The sequence below is a fragment of the Polyergus mexicanus genome, unplaced genomic scaffold, assembly GCF_030449975.1.
Source record: "Polyergus mexicanus isolate NDT 795.1 unplaced genomic scaffold, iyPolMexi1.0 SCAF_24, whole genome shotgun sequence".
NCBI lineage: Eukaryota > Metazoa > Arthropoda > Insecta > Hymenoptera > Formicidae > Polyergus > Polyergus mexicanus.
Genome location: NW_027223344.1, coordinates 5,253,538 through 5,279,683, shown reverse-complemented (window position 1 = coordinate 5,279,683; position 26,146 = coordinate 5,253,538). Strand labels below are relative to the sequence as shown.

Here is a 26,146-nt window from a genome sequence, read left to right as displayed (position 1 = left end):
ATCTTATTATACAAAAAAAAAAATTTGTCGATACTATAATAAATTTATCGAAAATGTCTGAAATGTATGAAAATGACTAAATAATTACTGAATCTATTTCAATATAAACTAGAATTTTCATAATAAAATATGATTAAATACTGTTACTAATTTTAGAGAAAACTAATGAATATTTTGGAAAATTAACGATAAACTTGCAAAATATTACTTTTGGTTTTAAAATTTGCAGAATTTTACTAAAAATTTTGTTATATTTTCAAAGATTATTTAATTGAAGCTTATTGAAATATTAACATAATATAAATATTAATGAAAATTATTGATATGAATTGATTGTCCAGAAATTGGGCAGATAAATGTCCGAATAAATGAAAATCATCCGTTTATTGTCTTAGGATTAGGTTGTAAAATCTAATTTCTAATAAATAAAATTGTTGATGAATTCGATAAATTAACTTATTTAAATTTAATTATCCATATATATATATATATATATATATATATATATTATTATTATTATTATTATTATTATTTAATTACATTAAGCTATCTGCAATCTTGTATTGTGAATGGGCTTTCACAAAATTTTCTAAATAAATACAATTTTATTAAAATTAGTTCAATAAAATCGATTTTTAATAAATTTTTCCGAATTTGTATTGAAATTTTAATAAAGTGGCAACAAAAAGGGATTAAATGATTAAGATTTCAGTATGTTATTCAGTACTATTTCATTATGATTTTATCATAATTTCCATCAGAAACGCTAAAAATATTTGTGAATAAAAAAGTATAAAATTACTAACAATAAGACTAGAAAATTTAACCACTAAATAATTTAAAAATTCCACTTTTACAATAATTATAATCAAATGTAATATCTGAAAAATGACAAATCTTTTTTCATAAACATTTTTTTATAATTCAATGGTGATACTTATTATGTTTTTACTTTTCCTGTTTAAAATTATATTCTTATTTATTAGTAATATATACTAGTCAGCCAATGTTGCAAATTATATAAAATTTCGTTAATTTGCGAATTATTCCTACAAATGTTAATTAAAAGATTTAACCTCATTTATGAAAATCACTTTACCTTACAAGTGATAATACAATAAGTATAGAAAACAAACGGCCTTTAAAAATTGTAAATGGAAGATCGGAAATCGTCCGAAGAACGCGCGACGCAAGCGGAAAACCCTAGAATTAATGATTAATGCGCGTGTAAAAGTCTCTTAAAAAATGTAAATGAACGAACCAATACTATAATAGAGTAAAGAGAGTCTTTTGTGTTGCGCGCTTGGACCATGCTTTGGACTGTTGAATGGTGGCGACGACGACGACAGTGACGATGACGACGACGACAACGACGAAGATGATGATGACTCGAAATTGACGATTGTGGTATACATACGTATTAATAAATACTCGTATCTGGATGCATGTGTAGTACGGATGTGAGACACCGAATATACGAGGTTCTTGCGTATAGTTCCGTTTCCTTGTGGTTCTCTCCTCTTCTCGCGGTTACGTTATTTGAACATTAATCAGTGAATCTTTCCACTTTTCGCTCTGATCTTTTGATATTACACGGTTGTGTTTCGCACCGAAAACAATTCTATTTTCGATGAATGTGAAAAGTTACACTTGTTATGTTTCTATTTCTGAAGATTTATAACGTATTCCTGTCGACGATGTGCAGGTACAATGATAACGGGAGAAGAAAGTAATTGTAGTATCACATCCTTTCTTTACGCACGTTGATGGCGAGAGACAATTGCGAGGAGAAGATCACATCGATACATCGTGGCGAGGTATTTAGAAAATGTATATATGTGTGTGTGTGTGTGTGTATATGTATGGGAACGTGTGTTAATACGTTTCGATTGTAATTCGATGATTTTACGTCGAGCTTTTGATGACAATAATGCGTCGTCATCGGCCAGTCGATCGATCCAAACTATTGATGATCCTTCATTCAGTCATTTCATGGTGTCTGCTGCTGTTTTTTTTTCTTCTTTCTTTTAGCTTCGAGAGCAGTAGTAGAAAGTGGCGGTAATAGTAGCAATAGTAATAGTGATGATAGTAGGTGGCCTACGGTGAGCGGTACGTAACGAGAGTCTTATTTTATCGATCAGATTATGCAATGTGAACACACAATGACGTAGTTGCGCGGTACGTGTTTGCGTACAGAAATATATTATATTATAGTCTTTTAGTTTCGATAAAAAAGTTCAGTTCCCTCCTCGATTGATTTACCCATCTCGAGGTGGCGCGCTTTCTTTCTCTCCCTCCCTTTCTCTCCCTCTCTCGCTCTCTCTCTAATTCTTATATTTTTTCTTTAATATTTTATTTAAACTCTCCCTCTCTTTTTCGCTTTCGACGTAATTACTTTCTATCGTCCACTGTTCTTATCGTTCCATTTCGTTTGAACGATCTCTTCTCCTTATTCGTCCTCCTTCATTTGTACAACGCAACGAACACACACATTTATATTATTTATATGTATATATATACTTTTATATATATATATTTATTATACATTCACAAACAAAGCCTTTCCCCATTCGGTTCGAATCCCCTATTTTTCTCGTTGGACTCTTTTCTTTCTGTTTTTCTATTCGTTTGTTGCTTGTTGTCTGTTTGTTCGGTTCTTTTACTTTTGTGTGTATATATTTATAACATATGTATAGTATATATATATATAGGTATTCAGCTTCATTTAGCGTCATTTTGTTTATTTACTATCTTTGAATTGCTGAGTTCAATAGGAAAGGAACGTAAAACATTTTACTCTCGAGTAGTAAAGCCGCTGCCGATTGTACCTGTAATTTAGCAAAGAGATGGATTTTATTTAAAAGGTAATTTATCATTTTATGATATTATTACGTTCTCTCTATGCATATATAAATAAAAACAATTTAAATCAAGATTACGATATTAGAATTAATTTTGAATAATAAATATTTTTACACTTAATTAAATAATTTAAGTTAAATTCAATTTTATTGTCTAATTTTTATTTAAATTTTTATATAACAAATAATATTTGATTAATTTATTTAATTTTAATTAAAAAATTTTATCAATCATTTGTTTTGAACATTTATGAATATAATAGTTGCTTTCCATTTATATCAAAACTCAGATAATTCTCACTTGTGACGTCATTACTCAGTTGAATGCATGTTCCTTTTGATGCTAGCAAGTGAGATTCAACTGAGTTCTTACGTGGTTTCTGCACACGATCGAGACCGTGTGCTTCAGTGAGTCTAATAGACTCACATTAAAAGTGAGGTTATGAATCTATATTATTATGTGATAGCTTTGTTACCAAAATAAGCAGGTCAATGACGTCATTGTCTGAGTATGAAATACTCACATAACTGAGTGACTCCCCAGACAGCACAAAACATCCTCAGGATCATCCTGAATATGTCCAGGACGGTTCAGGACATTTGTAGGATATTTTAAGATATTATTATAAATATATTTATAAAAATTTAATATGCATACATAATTATTTTTAGTTGTGTCGGTTATTTAATATAATTTAGAAATCTTAAGTATTTTAATAAGTATTAATGTCCTATAAATGTCCAGTGGATAACTCCTGGATGTCTGTAGGATATATCTGCCTTATCTATTATATTGGATGTCTTTTGGATTTCCAGAGGACATATACACGTGCAATTAATTGTTAACATTAATTTCGTTTACTATTAATAATTGAATTTGATGCGCACATTTTCATATATCCAAAATTATTATTTATTTAATATTTCATGAGAAATGTTACTGTTCGCAACATTCCAAAAACTTTATAAACAATAGTATTCAACCGCTAGTTCGTTTGTTTACCGCTATGCGACACGCGAACTCGTCTTTGAGATTTGGTCATGAGAATTATATAAAGCTTGCAAAGAGCAACTGACAGGAAATTACAAATGTAATTATTTTCTATCAATTCAATTTCTGATGCAATCCCAACATGGAGAATTCAGATATTGGATTGTTTAGAAAATATTACACAACTTAAACCCGGGAGCCAAACCTAAAATATTCATGTACATGTACAGCATGAAAGCCTCAAATATTAAAGAACGGTGAGCTATTTTTAATATTAGATTTTTAATATTGGCAGTAAATAACAAAACATAATTTTAATTCATATTTAAATTTTAAAATTTGCTCCTTGAAATATACGAAAAATATCCCTAACATATCCTATAAAAATCCTTAGTATGTTTCACAGGATCTCCCTGGATTCTCCAGAGGTTAATATACGGCTATCATTTACTCTTCCTCGGGACATCCAGAGGAGATCTGAGGATTACAATGGAATATCCTGAGGGTATCCTACATATATGTCTTGAATGCCCTTTGGACGTCCTAAGGACATCCTTGTGCTGTCTGGGTCAGTTGAGTGCAAATGGAAAGCAACTAATATGTTTGACATATTTGTTTTGAACTTACTTCAGGCAACCTAACGAGAAGATCGTGAAACCGACTTGGCTGCTGGGGTGCGCTGTGCTCCACAAAACTTCGCAAACAGCTCATGTATCGATCTTGTATGTGGTCTAAGTCCGAGTTATTTCCTCGTGCTAAGGGGACAGATCAGGAGAGATCAGGTAAAACATGCGAAGATTCTGATATCTGATATATTTAAGAAATTTGAGGCATTAAATTTATTATAAATGTTATTTGTGGAATTTTTTTATTCTTTGACTCTCTTTATTTTCATTTTTTTTATAAATTAGATTATATATATCAAACAATAATAATTTATTTAAAAGAATTTATATATATATATATATATATATATATATATACATACATATATACATAAATACTTTTCTATAGAATAAAATTTTTTTCAGATTTTTTCTAAAAATAAAAATATTCTATATTCTATGCATGCGTATGCGAAGACGCTTCTAGAAAATATTTTAAACTTACGTTTCGCATCTCCAATTGTAGCATCGGGAAGAAGATACACATTTTTATTATTATATATTATTTGTATTATATAATTGAGGAAGTTAAAAAATACATAAAGACGCGAACCGACACACGTCAATGAAATACCTACCTTGTGAGAGCATAGTGATTACTTTTAGACAGACATATTCCTCCATCCGTAGCCTCACCCGCCTGAACATTAGCGTAACGTACGTAATTTTTTCTACCATGAGCCCTACGTCTTGCCGCAATTGGTCCATGGTTATCGGCCGACCCATCATGCTGGTTAGACACGTTTGCAACGTATACATGTTGTTCGTTACCTGAAATTATGAAAAATTAAAAACAAACTTAAATATATTCGTCGTTTATTCCACAAATAATATATATTAGTGCATTGTTAAAAATATATGTAAAATTGAAACATATTCATAAATTAATAATGTTATTAAAATTATATATATATATATATATATATATATATATATATATATATTTATCAATGCGAAGAAATCTATGATATTAAGGAGCATTTATCGAAATATTACATTATATTACACTATTCAACGAAACTTAATATTGTTGTGTAGAAATAAATGGCTGAGATTCTTTTATGAAATTCTTATTAAAAATTAAGTTGAAAATCTAAATACGCGTGAGAAAAATTTTAAGTTTGTTTCGTAAGGTCTACATATAAAAGACTATAAAACTATTGTGCTATAACTTCTAGAAAATATATGTATGTTACAAGATGAAAATATTTACATTATGCTTATAATACGTATAAATTATTACAAAAATAATTACTTCTTGCATAAAATCTGCTCCCGTCCCATCAGTACCAACGTTAGTTAACCCATGCTGACCGTGCATCGCTTGATAAGCAGAAGTAGTCAGCACAAGAAGTTCATGCCATTTGTGGGTGAGCAACCTCGTATGAACTTCGACTGGTAGCTCAAGGTAAAACGGTAACCTTTTGGTCCACTGCACCAACTTGTACACTATGCTGTCTCCTATCTGACACAGCTTCTCACTTAAATCTGAATTATGGTCCAGCAGGTCGTCCAAGTTCTATAATACGGAAGATGTTTATGTATAATCTTGAAGCGCGATGTTTTGTTTAAGAAATTATCACAATATTTTATGCACTTTTATCTTTATAATTAAAGAATATTTCAATAAAAAAATCAATTTAAAAAATATCTCATCATTCTCATTAGTTGCTATTGTTTAAAGAAATAAATTAAAATAATTAAATAGCGCTTATTAATTACATTTGCATATTATATATGTATGTATGTATATGTACATATATACGAGAAATATTCTTTCGTAGGAAAATTTATATTAATATTTATACGTTGTCGTTTTAGAATCGAAAAATTCTGTACATTTTACTAAAGTAAAAGAATGTAATGATGTTCACGTACTCTCAATGTGGCGATATCTTGGAACTCGTCGCAATCTATAAGGGTTTGGATCATATTTAGGGTCGCATCCAAAGGAAAGACTCGATCCCTCGAACTGCTTACCGCATTGTCTAACCTTTGCCGTAAATGCACCACCTTGAATACATATATCATTCGCATTATTAATATATAAAAAATACATATATTGCTTATATATATATATATATAACTCTCAAACTGCTCCATATTCTTGTTCTATATGTTTTAACGCTCGTATAGATCGTTGATTAAAATCACATATTATCGGAAATTCTATATATCATACCATTTTTAGATATGCTATATGTCAATATTGCTTTCAATATTTTTAATACTAATCAATCATATTATAATGTGACATCAAAGATTTTCGGTCGTGTCTACGTGACCTTAAAGTTTTTCACAGTGCAAAAAAAAAATGATCTCGACGAGATTCAAACGATAATTACGATTCCTAAAGCATTATTCATATTACAATCCGAGTTCGGCGGCCGCGCGTGTCAATCCAGCCGGTATAGACTCAGCCTTTCACTGACCTTTCGGACCCCGAAACACTTCTTCGGGGTCGGGCGCGAAGTGCACGAGGGCGTGATAAAGAGAAAAGAGAGAGAGAGAGAGAGTCCACCAACTCAGTTGACTTCGGGGAAAGCTGGTCGCTTTGTCGGATATCTTGAAGATCCATGCATAAACGACCAGTTCGTGGAGAACCGTGGGATGCATTCGCAGTTGAAGGCTCAACATGAGGAAGAAACGGGAGTGATGCGGGGGAGATGAAGGAGGGGATATCAAGAAGGTGTTGGAGGAAAGGAAACGTGAGAGGCGGAGGAAGGGTGAGGTCACTGTCCCTCATGCAAACTTTCACGAGTTACGAAACCGCCGGGGAACTGCCCGTCCTTGGCACCGGCTGCCGCTGATTTTCTATTGTCCCTGTCTTCGTCGCCAATGTATCGTTCGCAGAGACGATGATGAACGACGTTTAACGTTAACGATACTTCGCGCGTTATAATGAAGGGGTATCTGACACAGCGATGCCAGAATTGAGACGCGAGCAACATGACTCCGTAGTGGAGGGGATACTCACACAAGCGTAAACCGTGTGCATGTAATGCGCAGAGCGCTCTGCGCATTACATGCACACGGTTTACGCTTGTGTGAGTATCCCCTCCACTACGGAGTCATGTTGCTCGCGTCTCAATTCTGGCATCACTGATCTGACATTGTTGGTATCTGGTGATGACGCTCGCTGCAACTGTCGCTTATTAATGTACTTGCACTATGTGCAGCGATTTTATAGGAATACGCTGTGCGTAAATTATAATTCTGTTTAGAATTATTTTAATAGCAATTGTTAGCAAAGTTGTAATATTTAAATACTCGTGGAAGATATTAAGCATATATTATTTCCCCGTAATTATATCAAAAAATTTCTTGAGATTACGCGCTTGATGTATCTGTGAGCATTGACATTTTTGCAAGATATTTAATAGTAAAAATATATGATGGTTAATTTTAATGTCATTTCACTTTCAGTGTATAAATTATATCACATATCTTAGTAAACATATAATAGTTATAAAAAGATTATTTATATTTCTGTTAAGATAGAGATACTACATTTAGTAACAAATATATGTAAGTAATACAAGTATTTTTTAATTTGTTCATTTATATATATTTATGTACTCTTATAATGTATATAAAATATATAATACATACAATGTTAAATATTAAAGTAATTAATTATGTCTAAAGAAAGTATATAATTAAAATATAATTAAATATAAAGAAAATAATTCTGTCTAAAAAATATATTTATATAGAATATTTTATACGTACAAAAATTTTTACACAAATAAAAACAATTTCATAGAGAAATTTGTTTACGGAATTTATTTTCTGATGGTAAAAATAAATATTAATCTCCATGATGCATAATTTATATTGAAATTAAAATCCCGACTAACCGAGTAAATTATTTCTACGTTCTTTTCATGGCCGAAAAAGTTAAATATATTATATTTCTCTTCTCGATGAAAGCAATCGCGACTTTTTATCTTTCACGAAATTCCTACTTTGAAGATGTATGCGACTGTTTCGTTGTGCATCTCGCATATATGATGATTCGACCGCGGCTCGAAAGTGACCTAACCTCTTTTTAATGGAGCACCGCAACAGTCAATATTTATTCAGTTTTAATGGCACCGGTTTCACTTTTGGCAATGGCCTCTACCGGGCCATTGAGCGCGGCAGTACTTTCGTTTGCTCATCTAATCGGACGTGCATAATTTTTCAATTAATTTCGCGAACGTTCCACTTGAAAAAATATAGAAATATACAGAAACAATATTTCGCGAAGATATATATATAATTTTGCAAGATATATGTATAAACGTTTCGTATTATGTACAAAAATGTAGACAAAGATAAAAAATTGTGCCACACAACGAGATCGACGACAATCGGTCGATTTTCGTTCATTCTATCTATCAGCTTTCATAATATGGAAAACCTTGCGGCTTGCGCAAATTGAGTCGTAAGAAAGTGAAATTGTGACGGGGAGGTTCATTCATTCCAGAATCGATGCGAAAGAAACGAATTGACATACAAGCCAAATTTGCGACTTGCATCCGCGTAATTCCGCTAATTGTTCGACAATCGCATTAAAATATCCTAAATTCTTCATGCAGAATATACATATATGTCCTTGTCATTTTGGAAGAATTTCTATCAAAAGTTTATGCGAGACAAAATAAAACCGATCAATGACCGTGAATAATCGTTCACTGATAAATGATCTTTGAATTTTCGTATATTTTATTCTGCAATTACAATAATACACACACACACACAAATTCTATTAGATTTTTATTATATTAACCAGGGTTGGGAAAGTTACTTTATAAAAGTAACTCGTTACCGTTACCGTTATTTTTTCTAAAAAGTAACTCGTTACCGTTACTCGTTACCAATTTTAAAAAGTAACTCGTTATCGTTACAGTTACTAAAAAGTAACGAGTCGTTACAATTTCCGTTACTTTTTTACAATACAAACTAATAAATTATTTTGCATAAGAAAAACTTTTAAAAAATTGTAAGCAAGATTTCATTCAAGGTTTATTACAAAATAAATGATTAAATTTTATCGAAATTCTTTATTAATTTTTAATAAAATTTGTTGCTCCATAGTATCATCATTTAAATGCCCTCTTTGTGGTGTTAATACAGAGCCACCGATGCTAAACATTTTTTTTTACAGATGCACTGCTTGGTAGAGCTATATTATATTTAATAAAAAATTTTTTAAGTTTTGGATAGTCGTTTAACATTTCTATATTACAATTATTTGATTTTAAAAACCGTTGCAATTCTTCTTGTTCAGATTCATTTTGCACCGTTTTTTGCTCAAAAATGAAAAAATCATCGTGATCGTCAAATTTTCCAGCTTTTGAAGAATTTTCAGTTGATCGGATTCCCAATAAATCCTCCAAGTAATTTTCAGCACGTTTTCTTTTTTCTCCGGTTAATCAGTTTAACTTAAATTTTGGATGTAAACATGCTGCTATTATTAATTCTTCAGTTTCAAATATTGTACGAAATCTAAAATCAAATATAGTAAATTAAGCGACATTGTTTGTTTTATTGAAATTAATACTTTTGAATCAATAGTTTAAAATAAAATAATATTTTTCAATTAAATCCTTATTTAAAATTAAATAACATATGTATTAATCAAATTAATAAGTTACCTTTTATTTAAACCTTGCTGAATAGCTTCAACTAATCAATGGCAATCTATAAGGTCAGATTTATTGAGATTTTCTAATTTTCGTTGCAAGGTACTTAGAACTGGTAGTAAATTGAGAGCTCTGCTTTTCCGAAAAGATAAAGCTCTCATTGGATATCGCGCGTCGCGTCATCGCACTGGTCTGCAAGAGCCATAAGTTGATCAATCACATTCAAGCATTTTTACAACTTAATAAGAATGCTAATTGGTCGATTTGCTTACGGCTTTACGGTTAAGATAAAAATTTTATCACGCACAATAGCAAGAATAATATCTTAAATAAATCAAAAAATTTGAAAAAAGTAACGATAAAAGTAACTGTTAAATTCGTTACTCGTTACCGAAAAATGTAACGAAGTTACTTTTTCCGTTACAAATAAAATTTGTAACGCCATTACCGTTACAGTTATCGAAAAAAAGTAACTGTAACGGTAACGGCGTTACAAGTAACGCGTTACTTTCCAACCCTGATATTAACTACATATTTTCTAGTTCGTTACTAAGCGTAAGATCAGTAAGTTCGTAATCATTTAATTGGCAAGTACCGCGTACAATGTATCATTATATCGTTTCTGAAAGTGCGCTATGTAAAGTACTGCACGCTCCGCGATGATTGATCTAAGATTTCTACGTGATCGTAACAGGTTCTTTGCCGTCATAGATTCGTAGACATCGATGATGCAATTCTGATTTCATCGTAATGATTCGATCTGTATTTTCCCACTTAAGGATATCGATGCCGAATGCGGATTGTAAGTATTAATCGAAAGCATCATACAACGCATGTTTCGATCATACAAGTTTAATCCATGAGAATAGAATATCTCTGAAAATATCCGAACTAATCAATTTTGCAAATAGACAAAGAAAAATATAGCCAAATAGATAAGTATAAAAGAATCAAACTTATTTGACTTTAAGTAGACTTTATCTTAATACAAGATTTAAGGCACAGTTGACAAAAATAATTTTTTTAATGCTGAATAATCAAAAATTATAAAAGAGAGACGTTAAACCAATCGAAAAAAGTAAATGATAGTGTATAGGAAAATTTAAGACATTATTAGATTGAAAGAAGAACGCGAAAGATCATCATCGGGACGATTTTCGAGCGATCTTGCATCGCAGCTGCTTCGAAAGTGAAAGCGAGGATGCCTGCAGGACATTCTCATCTCAAAGCTCCGGCTTCCTCTATTCGTGGCCGAGGAGTCGACTTTTGTTGAACCATGCTCAATTTTTAACTACAACTATGCCGTATAAATCACGTAAATTACGATGGGCAAGCAAGCATGATACTTGAATCGAAGCCGCGAGAATATTGACCTATACATCGATCGTGCCAACGATAAAAGACAATGTAAAAACTTCTCGCTTGTCATACGAATTAATAGCAGACTTTCAGCTCGAATAATCGTGCGATCAAAGCAATTTTTAGAAAGTTTTCGCATGTATTTCACGCACATCACTGATAATAAGTGATACACATCTAGCGATCGAGATTAATCTGCATTATGTCGCTGACGACGAATATATCTTGCGTAATGCTCGAATAATTAGGGGAAACAAGTAAAAGTTATGACACGCGATGCACACATCATGTCGCAATGAAACTAGTTCTCTGACAACTCTATTTTGCGAGACACGCAGAAGCAGGCGAGAAGAATCGTGCGATCCGCTCTGGCGAATCTTTCTCTCCCGCTCAAGGCGAATTCACACGTTCAGATTCAGCGATAAATCATTTGGAGCGAGTGCGTTGAATGAATTTTTATTTAGATATATCATGAGAAATGTTTAGAAATTCTGCATAAAATCGTGAGAGAACATTTATGGTTCTAATTCTAATAACAGATTCTTTGATCAATCTCACTTTTTCTTTGTTAGAATATCGACATATCGGCACCAATATATACAAGGTGTCCCATTTTAAAGGACCCACTCAAATATCTCAGAAATACTGCGTTAAATCGAAAAATGTTTCAAACAAAAGTTGTGTGACTTTAAGGGGGCCATAAGATGGTGACAATGATTTGACCTTGGAAAATCATTTGAAGATCATGTGAAGGTTAACTTTAAAATCTTAAATAGAAACCCCCATTTTTTATTTAGTATTCTTGTAGCTGACATCGAGAGCTTTCCAAAACACTATAATAAAGTATTTTTTTATTAAGTACTTTTTGAGTTATTTTATATTTTAATCTGACATATTTTGATATAAAAAATTAAATATCTCGTAAAATATTTAGTTTTCGATAATCTTACCGTAATACTTCTATGTACAGAATAATGAGACAAATCAATTAGTATAAAAAAAAAATTGTTTTTAAGAAAATTATTTACTTAAGTATTTTTTTAAACAATTATTTGTCTTTCTTGGCACTAATTAATTTGTCTTATTATTCTGTACATAGAAGTATTACGGTAAAATTATCGAAAACTGAATATTTTACGAAATATTTTATTTTTTATATCAAAATATGTCAGATTAAAATATAAAATAACTCAAAAAGTACTTAATAAAGAAATACTTTATTATAGTGTTTTGGAAAGCTCTCTCGATGTCGGCTACAAGAATACTAAATAAAAAATGGGGGTTTCCATTTAAGATTTTAAAGTTGACCTTCACATGACCTTCAAATGATTTTCCAAGGTCAAATCATTGTCACCATCTTATGGCCCCCTTGAAGCCACACAACTTTTGTTTGAAACATTTTTCGATTTAACGCAGTGTTTCTGAGATATTTGAGTGGGTCCTTCAAAATGGGACATCCTGTATACAATATATGCGGTTCAGAATAAACAACTTTCCATGAAATGATATTTAATATTAAATATTAAAAGAAATTTTCTATATGAAATTTTTATGCGACGAAAAATCTCATATTACATAAAAATTACATATTCGTAAGATTAATTCTTCTTCCGATTTAGCCGATTCATCATCGCTAATCATTGATGATCATCGAAATGATCTATGTATTAACAATACAATTTCACTTTGATAAACTTCAAAATTCGTTAATTTTAAAATGATAAAGCCGAAGAATACTCACTTCGGAAGGATTGGTGAGTGCCGTCTTCAGGATCGTCCCGTTGACGAGGTGGCCCGAGTGCGCGGGGTGGCTCGGGTGACTTGGGGTAGGCGGCGAACTGAGCGGGTCGCCTGACGAGATTTTGTGATGATGAAGAAAACTGCCGCCCAGTTGAGCATGCTGCTGCTGCTGCTGCTGCTGCTGCTGGCTGTGATGAGCTGCTGCTGCCGCGGCCATGTGCTTGTCCAGCATCGTCGAACCCATGGCGCCCTTGGTGCCGCCCAGGGATCCCGAGCCGTTTACACCACCGACATTACCGCCGCTCATGCCACCACCCGCTTTGTTGCTCTTCTTGTGCTTTTTGTATTTCACCTATAAGCAACAGGCAATCCTTTTTAATAACCGATTCTCATCAATTTACCTCTTGCAATAAAATAATGAATAACGACGCTAAGGGAAATATAATTTGGGGGATATTTTAATGTAAAGATAAATCGATTAAATAAAAAGAGATAAATGAGTAAGATTTTCATTTTTTTACTCTCGTATTAATAATTTTCTGCTACATTTGGATAAAGAAAAATGTCAGCAACAAAATATAAAAATTAATATTATATTGGCGAAAAAATTAACAATAATTAAAACGTTAATAGATAATCATTGATCAACATTTTTTTTATCTAAAAAAATTTATAAATATAGCATTGTTTACGGGACATAAAAAACAGAAATTTTCAAGTAATTTACATAGAGAGAGTAGCGTTCTTGTTGTTAAAAACTGAGATCAGTGCATACCTTATAAAGATTGTACACCGCACCAGAATTCCTTCCTCCAGGCATCCGATCTTCTCGAACCGCTTGCAAAACCATACCCTGTTCGATGCACTTTTTAAATCGGCAATATTGACATCTGTTCCTCTGTGCTTTCGTGATTTCGCAGCCGCCCTCTGCCACGCATGTATAAACTCGCCTATTTTGTACCGTTCTCTTGAAAAAGCCTTTGCATCTATTAATCAAATTGATTAAACTCTTTAATTTTATCTAGGTATATTCTATATTAATTATCTATATGTATATATAACATTCAATCAATAATAATTTATTTATCTAGAATCTCGAAAGGAAAATCTTTTTTATAAAATAATAAAAATAAATCGTTTTTTTTTCTCTCTCTCTCTCTCTCTCTCTCTCTCTCTCTCTCCTCAATATATAGAACAAATATACATTATAAAACTTGTAATTTTTTTGTGTTACTGAAAATTCCATTTCTAAAGATAATTATAACACAATAATCAAACATTATAAAAAATAAACAAGATAAAAAATTATATGAAAAAAGAAACATTTTTATTTATCAGAAATGCGAGATAATATCAAGTAAAAAGATCTAAAAGAATAACATTTTTAAGAAATGCTGCATTCGTATATTTATCGATTTTTATGTTGAAAAATTAAGAGTTTCTCCTGCGTGTTTTAAAACTTGCCAAAAATGAATATCGAGCAGAAAAAAAATCAAGTGTGTATATGCGTGTAATCAACTCTTCCATATATATATATATATATAATCAATCTATTTTTTTATACAATATTCTCATTAATAGCAAATTCAATTAAATGCACCTAATGTGCACTAATTGCTTTTTCTTCTTTGGTCTATTGGCGAGATAAAAATCTATTCATATGACCATAAATAAAGGATAAAAAGAGATATATAATTCTTATTGACAATGAGTTACAATAATTTCTGAGCGGCAAATAAAAAAATAAATTCGAACAAGAATACGCGTAAACACATATCTCGATAAATTTTTATGATCAAAAATCAATTAATCCGTACATTATATATATATATATATGCCATCTCACTTTTCTGGAATAAATTTTCAGTATCAATCATAGAACACACAAAAAACTGTGAACGATAACCTAGTATGCGCCAGTGCACACTACCATAATTCGTTCGAATTCTCTATTAAATAAAGATGTTTCACTTTATATTGACGTTCAATTTCAGAGGTAGAGGACTTCACCTGATTAAAAATAAAAATATTAATTCGTTATTTTTGATCGCATGATGTTTTTTGACACTAAAAACAAGCATTAAGCGTCAGTATGCAAAGATATCTTAAGACATCGCGCTTCTCTAGGGAATATTCTCAGGTCGCGTGAAGTAAACCGCGAGGAGCGGTCACATGACCAAATTTCTGAAGTACTGGTCACAGTTCGTGTCGCGCGTCGTTGGTGGAAGGTCGAGTCGCTACCACTTCCCGTTCCCGCGTCGTCTCGCCCATCCCGGCGTATTTCGCGTACAAAGAGTGTCGGGAGTGTCGAATTTAACGAATCGTACGATCGTTAGTATGTCAACTTGATCGACGATCGCGACGCATTTATCGATATTCGCGATCGTCGTTCGCGTTTCGATCGGACCGACGTCCAGTGATCCACCGTTCGGAAGAATATTACGTACCTCGCGTCGTTCGACGAGCATCGTGAGTGTTATTTAGCATCCGGATTAGCGAGGAGCATAATCGAGATCGTCGAAAGGGATTGATCGAGATAGATCGGTCGATTACGTTCGTCTAAAATATTCGCGTAACGCCAGCGTATCCGCCATGATTGACGACGATGTCTTCTCGAAGTTTTAAATCCATTGCGCGCCAAAAAAATTGAATTTACAGTACGATCGTTTTCAATTTTCCTACTAGATCGCGCTAGTGAACGCGTATCTATGATCGATATCGACCGCGTCCCGTCATAGAAATTATTATTATAGGCGCCCTTCGAAGGTGTTCTACGAATGCACACGTAACGGATTCTCGCGAATGTGATCGAATGTCGGGAGTGTCGAATGATTTGTCCGGCGATCGTGTATCAAGTAATCGGTTCGATCGCGATTACACGCGTTTGTTGATACTCGATATTGTTCTGCATTCGTTGGAACATTGACATGAGTGACCCCATATAACAGTAAAGCTTGCAACAACATTGCTGCAACATTGCAAAATTGCATATTGCAGTTTAATGTTGCAGAAATATTGCAAAGACATTATTTTACAATATAACTTCAGCAATGTTACAGCAACATTACGAAAATATTACAAGAAAAGTATTCAATAGTCGCTAGTTCATTAGTTTACCGCTATGCGGCGCATGTTGCGCTATCTATTCCGCATTTAATTTTTAGTCACGGTGATTATATAAAGTTTACAAAAAGTGGCTAATAAGATTAAAGATATAATAACTATTTTTATTAGTTTAAGTTGTATGATATGACCCCAACACGGGGGATTCAGACATTGGACTAAGAATTCTTTTAATAGTTTCCATTCTTATATAAAATCAAAAATTTGATAATAATTTTCCAATATGCAAGATACTTCAGATTTTAATAAATAAATTTTGAGATTATATAAAGACGAGAGAGATGTGAAAAAACTCATTGTATGCCTAAATCCACCAGAATCTTTTTGCATCCGGATATCTGAATATTTCGGATACAAAGAGATTGCAAATTTACACAATTGCAAATTGAGTTTTTTCTTATTTCTCTTAGATACTCTCTGTCACTGAAGGAAGTCGAGTGTGTAACCAAAAATTTACATTTTATAATTTCGTTATTATTATAATACAGAAAATCTATATACACACTAGATGCTGAGTCTTATATTCCTAATTTCTTATTATTTTTTTTTACATGTTAAGAATATTATGTCGATAAATACAATATATATAAAGCATTATTGCATATATATTATATTGCTATGTTGCTACAATATTATATTGCAATATTTCTGTAGGCGGACATTTTACTGTTGCTGTAATATCATAACAACGTTGCAGCAACATTTCGCAATGTTTCTGCAATGTTGCAATCTTGCAGAAAAATGTTGTTGCAATGTTGTTGCAATCTTGCGGTGCTGTATGGGACGCATCATTCAGCATGTTTAGCGTTATTCGTTTAGCATTATTAAATATCAAGAAACATCGAGAAGCATCGAAGGCTCGACTAATGGATTAATGGATTAATTGAGAGGGATGACCGTTGTTGAGAGAGTCTCGTCGTGAGATGTCTGTGATTCACAGGTGAGTCTGTTTGAATTCTTTTATAATATATATATATATATATATATATATATATATATATATATATATATATATATATTTTTTTTTTTTTTTTGAAGCGTAATATGAAATTTGATTAATATAAAATAACAAAACTATTCTTTCTTAGACTTCGCAAATTCTCTTTTGCCTTGCTATCTTTCTCTCTCTCAATTAATGTAAATAATATATAAAAGATTTTAAAAAAATTAATTCCGCTGAAATATTTAAAAAAGAATGTGAAAAATTTAGACGTAATAGGCAGAAAATCGAACCTTATTTTTAATTCATAAATGAATCAAATTTTCTTATTGTATATTAGATAAATTTATTATCTTTTTTTCTTACATCTATTATAATGTATTAATGTGCATACAAGTTATTGATAAAAAATAATTCACATTCCTTGGTTTAAACTTTGGTTTGTATTTTCAGAGAAACAATAGAGTACGGTATATTTTATTTTATATATATTATGTGTAATTTATATATTTATATAAATATGTATAAGCATATTTTCGAATAGAGAATTGAAACAGATACATATGTTATTATGTACATCAAAAAATAATTGATTAAATAATTATTCAATCGATAAATCAATAAATTACAAAAAGCGTTTGGTAAATATTTAATCATTTAACTAATTGTAAGATTCGATTAAAAACGTAAGAATTAAATGATCTTTCTATATCAGTAGAAATGTAGTGAAATATAATTTACGCGTAATAAAATTATATAAATCTCAAATCTTTTTAAGAATAAAAAGATGACAGATTCGGAAATTTGGTCGATATTCAAAAAATTTGACAAAAAAATGATTTGTACTTTCCGTTTGTAAAAGACTGCTTTTAAATTCCACCGAGGATCTGTTCTTATGATTTTTCAGTTTCTTTAAATAAAGTAGATATATTAGAGGAGAGATTGTTTATCCTAAGAAACACTTTTACGCGCAGCGGAAATGACGAGGTTGGATCAAGGATTCATTCACTCCAAGTTACGAGTATTGTGGGTGTGAAGGAAAAACTTGACGCAGACTTTTCTCGTCTAATCTACTTGTACGCTCGAGAAATCAAAGTTAGACAAGGACGGACGAGAGAGAAACGATACCTTGTGGTAATTTCAAAGACTAATCAAAAGTGTTGTTTGAGAGAGAGAGAGAGAGAGAGAGAGAGAGAGAGAGAGAGAAATCTTTGGAGAATATCCGAAGTAAATGCAACAAGTATCCTTCACACCTTGTGTTAATGTGTGCTATGAGAAAGAAGCAAGCATTATCAGTTAATATTTAATTTCATTTACGTATACCATGAAATATTCGTATACATAAACTAACATATTTCGACAAATTATTTTTTTTAATATAAAAATAGAAATAATATATATACAAATTATTATTATTAATGAAAATTCAAAATAAATATATAAAAATCCGAAATTTAGATTATAAGTTTTTATTAAATCTACAAGAGTGTTTTTTAATCACATGTTAATACTTCTAGAACATAAAATATAAACTAATATCGAATATAAAAAAATATAAAATAAATTTGTCAAATTGTGAAGAATTCTAAAGATTTTTTTTTTTTTTTTTTAATCAATAAGACATCAAGCAATTGGAATATTTCCTTAATTTATTAAAAATTATTCAAAGTACATCTAAAAATTGTCTGAATTTAATATTTTATTTTATTTCATGAAGAATTAGCTTTGAAATATCGATATAATATAAATCAAATGATTGATTTATCAAGTATACAAATCTCGTATTATATAAAGCATTATTTAGTACATATAGAATTTCTTTTCGATAAAAAGTGCTTTTCGACGTGTGTTATCTTTAAAATGATTTAAGGTTTATTTATAAAACGGATAAAACTAAAGTATATATATATATATATATATATATATAAGAAGATAAATATTGTAACAAAACAATAGATCACACGTAAACAAACTGTCTCTCATGTACGAATTTTCTGTACAAATGAACTGATAGTATCCGCTCTGAGATTGGTTTACTCAAAACTTGACATTTCTTGTCTGCAAAATGCAATTAGATGTACTTGCTCGAATATTGATAAAGATCGAAAGTCGACGCAGGTTACTCGTATTTGCGATCAACCAACCACACGATTTCGACAACACACTATGCTTACTATCTATATATATCAGGGTTGGGAAGTAACGCGTTACTTGTAACGCCGTTACCGTTACAGTTACTTTTTTTCGGTAACTGTAACGGTAATGGCGTTACAAATTTTATTTGTAACGGAAAAAGTAACTTCGTTACATTTTTCGGTAACGAGTAACGAATTTAACAGTTACTTTTATCGTTACTTTTTTCAAATTTTTTGATTTATTTAAGATATTCTTGCTATTGTGCGTGATAAAATTTTTATCTTAACCGTAAAGCCGTAAGCAAATCGACCAATTAGCATTCTTATTATGTTGTAAAAATGCTTGAATGTGATTGATCAACTTATGGCTCTTGCAGACCAGTGCGATGACGCGACGCGCGATATCCAATGAGAGCTTTATCTTTTCGGAAAAGCAGAGCTCTCATTTACTACCAGTTCTAAGTACCTTGCAACGAAAATTAGAAAATCTCAATAAATCTGACCTTATAGATTGCCATTCATTAGTTGAAGCTATTCAGCAAGGTTTAAATAAAAGGTAACTTATTAATTTGATTAATACATATGTTATTTAATTTTAAATAAGGATTTAATTGAAAAATATTATTTTATTTTAAACTATTGATTCAAAAGTATTAATTTCAATAAAACAAACAATGTCGCTTAATTTACTATATTTGATTTTAGATTTCGTACAATATTTGAAACAGAAGAATTAATAATAGCAGCATGTTTACATCCAAAATTTAAGTTAAACTGATTAACCGGAGAAAAAAGAAAACGTGCTGAAAATTACTTGGAGGATTTATTGGGAATCCGATCAACTGAAAATTCTTCAAAAGCTGGAAAATTTGACGATCACGATGATTTTTTCATTTTTGAGCAAAAAACGGTGCAAAATGAATCTGAACAAGAAGAATTGCAACGGTTTTTAAAATCAAATAATTGTAATATAGAAATGTTAAACGACTATCCAAAACTTAAAAAACTTTTTATTAAATATAATATAGCTCTACCAAGCAGTGCATCTGTAAAAAAAAATGTTTAGCATCGGTGGCTCTGTATTAACACCACAAAGAGGGCATTTAAATGATGATACTATGGAGCAACAAATTTTATTAAAAATTAATAAAGAATTTCGATAAAATTTAATCATTTATTTTGTAATAAACCTTGAATGAAATCTTGCTTACAATTTTTTAAAAGTTTTTCTTATGCAAAATAATTTATTAGTTTGTATTGTAAAAAAGTAACGGAAATTGTAACGACTCGTTACTTTTTAGTAACTGTAACGGTAACGAGTTACTTTTTAAAATTAGTAACGAGTAACGGTAACGAGTTACTTTTATAAAGTAACTTTCCCAACCCTGATATATATATATATATATATTAATAGTTTCAATATAATTAAATCTAATTAAAGCGAATCAGCCGATTCTTTTTTGAGCTACAATGTACCATCCAAAAAGTTCATTTGTCGAGTAAATACATATAAATTCGAATTACAATTAATATTATCAGAGCGATTAGAATGCACGCGCGAATCGATCGCTGCTGTTACAGGAATAAATTCATTGCGAATAAAGTGTTTGCCATAAATTTATTATTGCTGCTTTTTGAATTTACATAAGTTTCTATTAATTTGTGAATTTAATCTAAAATTTCTTCCGCTTGTCCAGTTTGTGTTAATAGTTACAAAATATTTTGCGTGAATTTTATAATTATAATTATATGTGATAAAAATACATTTAAGAAAAAAATAACTATATAATTTGTAAAGTTTAAGATATTCGATGAAATTCGAATCAGATATTATTGATCGTTAAAGTCAATTATATTTTCAAAGGAATCAGATCCTTTTAAAATTTTATTTTAATTTTTAATTGATTGTAACGAATTCGAATCACACTTTGCATTCAACATCATGTAGTCAATATGTATTTAACATGCAAAACATCAAAGTTGTAAATACTTTTTTCCAATGTAAAATTGGTGAAATGTAATTAGTTATTAAATATTTTTGAAAATGTATAAATTCAAAATCATATAAAATTATTAATTTCGGATTCAACGATTGTGATAAAAAAATATTGTAGGATTATGATATCTTCGCATGAACGAGAAAGGGACGGTGAAAATAAAAATAAAATTTTGTAAAATTAATAAAAAGAATTTCGGATATTAATAACATATCAAGATATGTAGCGGAATATTTTATCACATACGTTGATCCGCGTATCGCGGAAAAGGTTAACGATATTTAATCGTAATATTATCGTAATACTCACCCTTCGCACGTGATAATGCCGTAGTGCAGGCCGGTCGCCTTGTCTTCGCAGATCATGCATATCATGGGCGTCTCGTCTTCCTCGTGTTCCTGGGGTGGTAAGGGAGGCGCCGGCGGCGCGAACGATATGGACTGCGAGGCTGCTTCGGACTTTACGATCGTGCCGCCGTTGCTCACCCACGGCTGCGCGGCGGAACCGGAAGCCGTAAGATTTAACGCCTGCATTTGTTGCGCGGCCGGTAGTTGCGTCAAATCGCCGGCCCATAGCCTCTCCATGTTGAGGGGTGGCCCGGCGGCGGCAGCGGACGAGTACGATACCGCGGTGGAGGTGGAGGAGGGTGGTTTACCCCTGGACTCCTGGCCGAGATTCAACAGCAGGTGAGCGGCCGACTCCTCCGACGAGGAGCACGAGGCGACCGCTGCCGCTGTGGCCGTCCAGGATGCCGCCGGTGGCGGTACCGGGTCCAACGGCGGCGCCGACCATATCATTGTACGGACGCCGCCGATTTCGCCCATTAAAACTGTGGGCGGGGGCCGCGGTGGTGCCGGCGCTGCTCTCTGCGCCGGTGGTTTCATACCTTCACCTAAAATGGATCATCGATGGATCGATTGTATGCGTTTTTTTTTATTTTATTTTATTTTGCCATTTAAACGTACATCGTAATGCAAATAGCATTTAACTACTCGATTCCATTATTTACAATCGATCTCATTACGTGACAAAATTTAAATCTTTTTTATAGAAAATTTATCGAAATTATTTTTAAAATCGATACATATTCTCTTGGAAGTATATGTCATCCATTAATATCTCTTATTACCCAGACAGCACAAAACATCCTCAGGATCATCCTGAATATGTCCAAGACGGTTCAGGACATTTGTAGGATGTTTTAAGATATTATTATAAATATATTTATAAAAATTTAATATGCATACATAATTATTTTTAGTTGTGTCGGCTATTTAATATAATTTAGAAATCTTAAGTATTATAATAAGTATTAATGTCCTATAAATGTCCACTGGATAATCCCTGGATGTCTGTAGGATATATCTGCCCTGTCTATTATATTGGATGTCTTTTGGATTTCCAGAGGACATATATATGTGCAATTAATTGTTAACATTAATTTCGTTTAATATTAATAATTGAATTTGATGCGCACATTTTCTTATATCGAAAATTATTATTTATTTAATATTTCATGAGAAATGTTACTGTTCGCAACATTCCAAAAATTTTACAAACAATAGTATTCAACCGCTAGTTCGTTGGTTTACCGCTATGCGACACGCGAACTCGTATTTGAGATTTGGTCATGAGAATTATATAAAGCTTGCAAAGAGCAACTGACAGGAAATTACAAATGTAATTATTTTCTATCAGTTCAATTTTTGATGCAATCCCAACATAGGGAATTCAGATATTGGATTGTTTAGAAAATATTACACTACTCAAACCCGAGAGCCAAACCTAAAATATTCATGTATAGCACGAAAGCCTCAAATATTAAAGAACGGTGAACTATTTTTAATATTAGATTTTTAATATTGGCAGTAAATAACAAAACATAATTTTAATTTATATTGAAATTTTAAAATTTGCTCCTTGAAACATACGAAAAATATCCCTAACATATCCTATAAAAATCCTTAGGATGTTCCACAGGATCTCCCTGGATTCTCCAGAGGTTAATATACGGCTATCATTAACGCTTCCTCAGGACATCCAGAGGAGATCTGAGGATTACAATGGGATATCCTGAGGATATCCTACATGTATGTCCTGGATGCCCTTTGGACGTCCTAAGGACATCCTTGTGCTGTCTGGGTATTATATATATTTTTTATAAATGATCCTATGATGTAACAATTTTCAATTATTTATCATGAAATCAATTGAAGAAGAGATTCGTAATTTTGAGGCAACTTAATAAAAAATACAAATAAATTAATCACAATACTTACAAGAAATCGCTGTAGTAGTGGCGCCGGTGGTGATGCAGCTGGTGCTGCTGGTACCGCCGCCGGAATTGGTGGAGACAGTAGTAGCGTTCTGTCCGCCGTAGCTCACGGCACTGCTGATGACACCGTTGAGTAACCTCTGCGTGGCGAATCCCTGTACACCGGAGGTGTTTTGCGACCAAAATTGATGGTGAACCAGCAGATGCGGTGGTACCGAGGGCGCGCGCGGCCTCGGCGGTGTCGGCGGAGTCTGTGGCGATTGTTGCTGCTGTTGCGCGGGTCCGTGCGACCCAGCGGACCCGATTGTGCCAGGACTGACACTCTGATTCGGATTGAACTGAGACGACGGGCTATTCCGGTGACTTGGCTGATTGGAAGCTTCCGAGCGACCGCCCCCGCCGCCGCTACCACCTCCACCTCCGTCAAAGACCGAGTTGTCGGATTCTTGCTTGGTCTGGACGGACGACAAGTCGCCCTTGTCCGGGCTGTCGCTCCTCGAGGAGGCCTCCTGGGCAATTGGGGTCGACGAGACCGTCTGGATCGGCGAGTAGGATGACGATCTGGTCGGCGCGGGTGTGGCGGAGCGTTGTTGCTGGTGCTGCTGTTGCGGTTGCTGGTGATGCTGTTGCTGTTCATCGGCGACCCTGAAGCTTACTATCGGACCGGCATCCGGGAAGACCGAGTCGGGCGACGCGCGGTCCGTCGAGCACGTCGTGTCGCGACACTCCTGTCCGTTTCCTCTTCCACTTCCGCCATCACCGACTCCGCAGCCGCCTCCGCTGGTACCACGGAGAGAGTCTCGTGGCGTCCCTGGACTCGGACTACCCAGCAGGTACTCGCTCGTCACTCTGACCACGGGGCAGCCCGGCGAGCCCGGCATGTTTGCTTCCGGCGACAGGGTCGAGGTGTCGGCCATGCTCTCCCCTGGAGCAGGAAAGTTTATGGGTGAAGGTGCGTCCGCCGGCTGGTTCCCCTGCGGCGAGCCTGCTGATCCGAGGGATACCGGGGAGTCTGAGAAATAAGGCGTCAGTTTTACATTTATATTCGAACTGCAGAGAGTCCGCAATGTGGCGGGACGTTCTTTTTTTTTTGGTCTACTCTCGGATACGCTCAAGGATAGAATGTGTGAATGTTAGTCGATTTTGTTCCATATAAATATAAAAATCTGAAAGAATGCACTAAAACGATGAAATCAGAATTAAATTGCATTGTTTTGTAGGCAATTTGTGTTATTGATGAAAATCGTATGATACCAATATTTTTCTTTTAAATTTGCAAATTCAAATTACGAAAATTCAAATTCAAACATATTTTTCTTTAGTTTTTATTCCACATTCGAATTTTAGAATTAATATTTTAAATGCGACATAATATTGCTGCATTATAAATCCGTACAATTCTCTCAGCTATTCAGAAAATTAAAAACTTAATGATAATAAGCGTCTTCTTTTTAGCTGCATTATATTTTTTATGTATTGTATAAAATACAATAAATATAGACTTAAAAAAAATATAGAAGGATAATTAAAAAAAAAATTTATTAATATATATTTTTATAACGTATGATTATATTGGATTGAACGAAAAGTTTGTGTCGTTTTTTCGGTCTTCATCCGTTAGCGAAAAACGGCACGAACTTTCCATTAAACCCAATATATACAGGGTGAGGCATCTAAGACAGGCCACCCGAATAACTCCTACAGTTTTGGAGATAGGAGAAAATGTTTGAAATCAAAGTTGTATGATATCGAGGGGGAAATTTTGTGGAAGCGAACTTTTTTTGTTTAGGTGGAGGCGCTTAGGAGATTTGAAGGTCATCTTCATTTTTTTAAATGGAACCATCCTAATTTTTTTTTATACAAATCGATTCCTCGCAATATGTGGCACAAAAAATTATAAGGCTAAGATGGCCAAAAAGTGAATAGTTTACGAAATATTTTGTACTTTATTTTGATATAATTTTACATAAACTATAAAATATTCATGTTTACATTCGTGTCCTCTCTGGTGTTATCGCTTATATACGGATCGTAGAATGTAAATAAACATTCAATCACCTTGTACATTTCAATCTTTATGCATTAATACTACATGTTGAGTTTAGGTAAGTATTTAGTATGGTATAATATAAAGTACAAAATATTTCGTAAACTATTCACTTTTTGGCCATCTTACCCTTATAATTTTTTGTGCCAAATATTGCGAGGAATCAATTTGTATAAAAAAATTAGGGTGGTTCCATTTAAAAAAATGAAGATGACCTTCAAATCTCCTATAAGCGCCTCCACCTAAAAAAAAAAAAAAAGTTCACTTCCACAAGATTTCCCCCTCGATACCATACAACTTTAATTTCAAACATTTTCTCCTACCTTCAAAACTGTGGGAGTTATTTGGGTGGCCTGTCTTAGATGCCTCACCCTGTGTGTGTG

General features: G+C 32.8%; 1 protein-coding gene and 1 long non-coding RNA gene across 5 annotated transcripts in view; one reads left to right on the top strand and one right to left on the bottom strand.

Annotated features, from left to right (window-relative positions):
- Nucleotides 1–938: 938 nt before the first annotated feature.
- Nucleotides 939–26,146, bottom strand: part of Hr4 (Hormone receptor 4) — a 70,024-nt gene continuing 44,816 nt past the window's right edge. For 3 of the 4 annotated variants that reach the window (XM_070313514.1, XM_070313513.1, XM_070313511.1), the window contains 10 exons: nt 23,721–24,728; nt 21,751–22,333; nt 14,022–14,232; nt 13,248–13,598; nt 6,396–6,530; nt 5,773–6,036; nt 5,097–5,288; nt 4,963–4,987; nt 4,480–4,607; nt 939–2,828 (listed from right to left, as the gene is read on the bottom strand). In XM_070313514.1, coding sequence (XP_070169615.1) covers nt 2,748–2,828; nt 4,480–4,607; nt 4,963–4,987; nt 5,097–5,288; nt 5,773–6,036; nt 6,396–6,530; nt 13,248–13,598; nt 14,022–14,232; nt 21,751–22,333; nt 23,721–24,728 — 2,978 coding nt within the window. In that variant the 3' untranslated portion in view covers nt 939–2,747. Of the gene's footprint in view, nt 2,829–4,479; nt 4,608–4,962; nt 4,988–5,095; nt 5,289–5,772; nt 6,037–6,395; nt 6,531–13,247; nt 13,599–14,021; nt 14,233–21,750; nt 22,334–23,720; nt 24,729–26,146 lie in introns of all 4 variants that reach the window. The other variant, XM_070313512.1, reaches the window with a different exon arrangement.
- The window catches only part of LOC138943001 (uncharacterized), a 130,395-nt gene continuing 121,532 nt past the window's right edge, over nt 17,284–26,146 (top strand). The window contains exon 1 of the long non-coding RNA XR_011448406.1: nt 17,284–17,309. This is a non-coding gene — a long non-coding RNA (uncharacterized lncRNA). The remainder of the gene's footprint in view (nt 17,310–26,146) is intronic.